Genomic DNA, 3,775 nt, shown 5'->3' with positions numbered 1-3,775 from the left:
TCTACTCTTCAGACAGATCAGCTGTGACACAGATTCACTGTTGATCAGTCGAATCATGTGGAATAAAGCAGCCGTCCTCAGGATGAGTCCTGAGCTCCATCAAACCTGTCGGGACATTTTTATTTGACTTCAAGTCAAAGTCCAGAGGAAGCCAGAGAAACTGTAGAGCAGAGAGAAAGAGGCTCAACTCAACATACATGGACTCAGAGAGGAAGTCTAGTGAAGCTACAGCTGTTGTATAGTTTTGCTTTAAGGAGCCACTTTGTGGCTTCATCTGATCTGGTGTCAGATTTGTTTGAGTCTGAAAACAGATGTTTCATGATACAAAACATCTGTAGAAGCAAATAAGCTGAATTTCCTGCTTAGGTCACAAAACACAGCTGACAACAGCTGGTTTCATCACTGAGATCTCTTCTCGTCAATATGACACAGTGAGTCATAACGAGACACTGAAGTCATCAAGAGGAAACTCCTCTGTTGTTGTTGAAGTCAAAGATCTTCTGTACAGATCTGTCATCAGCTGTGACACAGAAAATGTTTCAGCTCTTCCTCCTCTATCAGACAGTGTGTGTGTCTGTAGCAGGTCTCTACATACCTGAGAGTGTCCAGTCTCCAGTCTGGATCCTCCAGTCCAGCAGACAGCAGCTTCAGCCCTGAGTCTCCTGGATGATTGTAGCTCAGGTCCAGCTCTCTCAGGTGGGAGGGGTTGGAGCTCAGAGCTGAGGCCAGAGAAGCACAGCCTTCCTCTGTGACCAGACATCCTGACAGACTGAACACACAAAACAACACACAGGAACCCTCTGTCAACACTTGGTGCTCTGTTAAACCCTCATTAGATAAACAGGTTGATGAATCCTGACCTGAGAGTTTCCAGTGTACAGAGTGGATTCTTCAGTCCAGCAGACAGCATCTTGACCCCTGAATCCTGCAGGTCATTGTTACTCAGGTCCAGGTGTCTCAGACTAGAGGACTGGGAGCTGAGGACTGAGGACAGAGCTTCACAGCTTCTCTCTGAGAGGTTACAGCCACTCAGACTGAAGAGATGATCATGAGGAATTAAAGAAGAAAGGAAGTTATTTTCTCTCCTGTTAAAAAGACAGAAGTGTCTTTACATAAGGATGAATAAATCCAACTCTCTCTACTAGGGCTGAAACGATTCTTCAAGAAAATCAATTAACTCGATTAATAAAATTCATCAAGGCAAATTCTTTGCATCAAAGCTTTGTTTAATCCATATGAGAACCCAGTAGTCAACTTGTTCAGAAACTGTTTAACGTTTGGGATCATTTCAAGCTAAAAAAAAACAGACAACTCCTCAATTGTAAAATGGAGCTGGCCTACCACAATAGCACGACGACAATGCTTCAGCACCAAACTAGAAAGCATCCAGTCTATGCCTCCACATCAGAGAGCGGACCTGACATAAGGTGAAGTTAACGACGTTTGGTAGTCATGCTCATTAATGCTAATAACAAATGCACATTGGTTTTACGTAATGTCTAATTAAGAACCTGTGGTGGCTAGTTATGATGTACCTGTGTTAGTTAAGTTTTGCTCAACGTGCCCCTCTCTCCCCCTCTCATATACGCACCTCATAAGTCCTGATTTCTTCCCACTCCATTTCAGATGTGGTTGACATTGCATTGCATCATGTTTTCTAAAAGGTTTTTCTTTCTTTCACACATTCGAAATAAAATGATCAAATAAAAAAAATGAAAATAAAATAATGACACCCTACAAAACAAAATATAAGCAAAACAAAATAATATTTGACTGCAGTATGTAGCATCAGCAGGTGTAGGGCAATCCTTCAGCATAGTTAATTAAAGTACATTAGCCGGTCTTATGAATTTACAGTATGATATTTAAAGCCTAGTAATAAATATCAATATAATTTCTCAAATTTTTCAGTAAATCACAGCGTCATATTGACAGTTTTGTACGGACGGCAGCACCATGTTCGGTTGAGCAAGCAGCTGATTTATCAGACAGCCTTTTGAACATGATTGTAACAGACATGCGCCCACTGTCCATGGAGGATGAAGGATTTCAGAAGATGATTTCCACTTTCAGTCCCAGGTACACGCTTCCTTCAAGAATCTACTTCACAAAAATGATGGAGGAAAGGTTTGAGGAAATCAAAGGAACGCTGAATAACATTCTTAAGGAGACTGACAGCATTGCACTCACAACTGACATTTGGATGAGTGTTGCTACTGAGGCGTATCTTGGGTGATGTGTCACTTTCTTGGGGAGGATTGGGAGATGGAGTCCCACAGCCTGACAATGATGCCACTTGAGGAGACACACGGCTCCTAATATTGGGTGGCTTGAGGATGTTATAGCCAAATTTGACATTCCACCAGAAAAAAATTAAAGCTGTTGTTCACGACAACGGTGCCAATGTCACAGAAGCAATGAATATTTTGGCAGAAAAGCATGAATGGGCATCAGTGTAATGTGCAGGCCACAGCCTGAACTTGGTTGTGCAAAGCGCTCTGAAGAATCACCAAGCTATTTCCAAGTGTGTGGCTGCTGCAAGATGTCTAGTTGAGCACTTTAAGAAGAGTGAGCTGGCCATCACCAAACTAAAGGCTAAGCAGCAGCAGCAAATGGGCACGCTGCAGCACATGCTGGTTCAAGACGTGAGTACTCGCTGGAACAGCACTTATCACGTGTTATTCAGGCTGCTGGAACAAAGATGGCCAGCAACTGCTGCACTCTCAGATGCAGCAGTGACTCAAAGAGGAAAACACCACTACCTTGACCTCAAGCCTGAATAGTAGAACCTCAGTGAGGAGCTGAGCCAGGCCCTTGAAATATTTGAAGGAGCTGTGGTCTTTCTCAGTGGACAACAATATGTTACACTCTCGGCACTTCCACAGCTAGTGCAAAGCCTGAAGAAGTCCATAGAGTTCAGCTTTTTAGATTGCACCAGTAAAGTCATTCCAGGCGCATATGGTAGGACAGATCACAGAGAGATGGCAAGGACTATCAGTGTCTCAACCTGAATCTCCAAACACAAAACTTAAGTTCTTGCCTTCAAGCATTCAAGGTCCAAACCACAGTACAAGCCATGGCACTTGCTGGCAAAAAGGAAGAATCACAGCCCAACAAAAGTGAAAATGGAGCCTCCAGTACAGCAAAAGACAATCCAATCACATGTCAAGGGTGTAACATCATTTCTCAACAACATCCTCAGATCATCATCAGACTCCAGCCCTAGTTTTTTTATGTATTTGTTTTTGCATTTCAGAAAACGTCTTCTTTAAAATTGAGAATCTAATATGGCAATTAAATGCACTAAATGGTTTAGTTTTGACAGATAATACTGTATGTAATGTGAGCAATAAAAATTTATAGTTTTTTTCAAAGGAAACCAATTAGTTGTCCATTTTAAGAGACCTGTTCTTTTCTCTTGTTTATATTTTCTATTGCTCTCTACAAAAGTAGTTCTGATCCTATTACTTGATTAATCAATAAAATAATCAGTAGATTACTCAATTGCTAAAATTACTCTCTACCCTTACAGAGCTTTGTTAGAGACTTTGACCACTGGAAGCAGCTTCAGAAGAGCCTCCTCTGAAGCAGAGTATTTCTTCAGGTCAAACACGTCCAGATCTTCTTCTGAGGACAGTAAGATGAAGACCAGAGCTGACCATTGAGCAGGAGACAGTTTATCTGTGGAGAGACGTCCTGATCTCAGGGACTGTTGGATCTGCTTCACTAGAGAACGATCATTCAGTTCATTCAGACAGTGGAACAGGTTGATGCT

General features: G+C 42.0%; 1 protein-coding gene and 1 pseudogene across 1 annotated transcript; one reads left to right on the top strand and one right to left on the bottom strand.

Annotated features, from left to right (window-relative positions):
* Window positions 1-501: 501 nt before the first annotated feature.
* Window positions 502-3,773, bottom strand: LOC147819645 (ribonuclease inhibitor-like; the record flags this gene model as incomplete). Its single annotated transcript, XM_087172022.1, has 3 exons — window positions 502-769; window positions 861-1,034; window positions 3,531-3,773. Coding segments are annotated over 3 exons (670 nt in total), but the record flags the coding sequence as incomplete, so codon positions are not given.
* On the top strand, window positions 1,930-3,035 carry LOC147819646 (zinc finger BED domain-containing protein 4-like; annotated as a pseudogene).
* Window positions 3,774-3,775: the final 2 nt, after the last annotated feature.

This window comes from Seriola lalandi, unplaced genomic scaffold (assembly GCF_002814215.2).
Source record: "Seriola lalandi dorsalis isolate HSWRI2012SDOR001 ecotype SW California unplaced genomic scaffold, Sedor1 jcf7180002051236, whole genome shotgun sequence".
In the NCBI taxonomy this organism is placed as follows: domain Eukaryota; kingdom Metazoa; phylum Chordata; class Actinopteri; order Carangiformes; family Carangidae; genus Seriola; species Seriola lalandi.
The sequence above is the reverse complement of the archived record's forward strand: the minus strand, read 5'-3'. Positions and strand labels throughout refer to the sequence as shown.